The sequence below is a fragment of the Nicotiana attenuata genome, unplaced genomic scaffold (genome assembly GCF_001879085.1).
Source record: "Nicotiana attenuata strain UT unplaced genomic scaffold, NIATTr2, whole genome shotgun sequence".
In the NCBI taxonomy this organism is placed as follows: domain Eukaryota; kingdom Viridiplantae; phylum Streptophyta; class Magnoliopsida; order Solanales; family Solanaceae; genus Nicotiana; species Nicotiana attenuata.
In genome coordinates this window covers 85,188-86,850 of record NW_017671602.1, presented here as the reverse complement: position 1 = coordinate 86,850, position 1,663 = coordinate 85,188, and the positions used below count along the sequence as shown (strand labels likewise).

General features: G+C 35.5%; 1 protein-coding gene across 1 annotated transcript; it reads right to left on the bottom strand.

The window, feature by feature from the left end:
* Positions 1 to 263: 263 nt before the first annotated feature.
* On the bottom strand, positions 264 to 1,049 carry LOC109209229 (auxin-responsive protein SAUR72-like). Its single transcript, XM_019372457.1, has one exon. The coding sequence runs from the start codon at positions 972 to 974 to the stop codon at positions 588 to 590; it is 387 nt and encodes a 128-aa protein (XP_019228002.1). The 5' UTR covers positions 975 to 1,049; the 3' UTR covers positions 264 to 587.
* Between the last annotated feature and the right edge of the window lie 614 nt (positions 1,050 to 1,663).

The window sequence follows — 1,663 nt, the reverse complement described above, 5'->3', positions numbered from 1 at the left end:
GCGATATATTAGTGACAAATTATCAATAAATATGTTAGCTACGAGCAATTTAGCGATAGATTAGCGACAAAGTTCGTAGCTGTTCCAATTTTTTGTAGTATAAATTCTTTGGAGTCATCCTACAGGATTAATTTTTGAAAACACATATATCATTAATGAAGGACCATTATGGATTAGTACATTTCAATTTATTTTACCGTAGTAAAATAGAAAAATGTCAGCATTGTCGATGTTAGTTAATTTCAAATAAGAAAAAGAAGAGATAGAGAAATTGAAGGACAAAATGGATAAGGGTAAAATATTACAGAGAAAGAATGAAACATGCATTGACTGAATAACAATAATCACCCATTAGGCTTAATGTGCTAATCAACATAATTAATCCTCTTTATCATGTTTTATTCTTTCTTTCTTTTTTTCCCCTCTCTCTACTAATTAATCAAAATAATATGACCCAAAAAAAAAAAGAAAAAAAGAAAAATTTACAACTATATACGAGATAGTGGGTGGTCAATGGTCATATCCAATTACCACGTCCACGTCACAGTTATTTTTTTTTCCATTCAGTTACTGACAGTTATTCCACATCAGCAAGAGTAAAATTCAACCAACTCATCCATTGACTCAGGTTGAGGATCAGCATTTTCAAGCATCCAAAGCAAATGTTCAAAGAGAACAACTTCACATCCAACTGTAATATATTCTTCAGAAACGCCGGACTTTTCGACGAGTTCACGGAAAAGCGGGTGGTCGACGACGTCGGAGTTTACGAGATATCGGCGGCGTGATTTTCCCACATAGACAGGATACACATTTTTGTTGGAGCAGTGATTATTATCGGAAAAGGAATCGTCGTCGTCGGAAGAAGAATGATGTGTGGCTACGACGGCGCTGCCATTTACGCGGCCGAGTTTGAATGATTGCATTTTCTTTAGGACAGATTTGAGTTTCGTGAGTTTGCCTCCTTTGGCCATTGTTGTAGGGTTAAAAATGGAAAATTTTGAAGAGAAAAGAGAGGTTTTGAAGAGAAGCGATGAAGAGAGAGTGAGGTTTGAGGAGAAAGTGGGAGGAAGGTTCGGATATATAAGGGAAAGGGGGAAGGGTAAAATTGGAAATTTAAATGGGCAGCAGTTACATATTTGCATTAAATTGAATTTGGGGGGGGGGGTGGGGGGGGTCCTTTGGTTAGTCTTAATTCATTGGTACAAAGTTTGGGGTCAGCTAAAACCAGCTACGGCTTTCTGCCTATTTGAGAGAACCTCTAGATTTTTTTTATTTTTTTATTTAGTGAGTTGCTGCAAAGTTTTTTGTCATTTTAAATTTATACCAATTTTTTATTGGACATAAAATTTGAGAAAGAAAATCGACTGACACACAAGTAAATAGGGCTATAATGAAGATCTTAAAGCTCAAAACTTTTATATATAAAAGGCGAAATACATAAACGGTCCCTTGAAGTTGTTCTTAACGGTCAAACAGACACCTCAACTGACCGCTTTACCATTGAGACACTTCTAGTGGCTATTAAGTGTATCAAATAAACACCCGAGTATATCAGACCATATGCGTGAGTTACACTTGCTGATGAGGTGTCAAATGAATCAATCAAAAAATGACACGTATAATTTACAAAAGAAAAAGTTTACACGTAGTAACTAACAAA

What these genes read in the sequence shown, in the direction of transcription:
- LOC109209229 (XM_019372457.1), bottom strand. Translation starts at nt 974, where the DNA reads ATGGCCAAAGGAGGCAAACTCACGAAACTCAAATCTGTCCTAAAGAAA.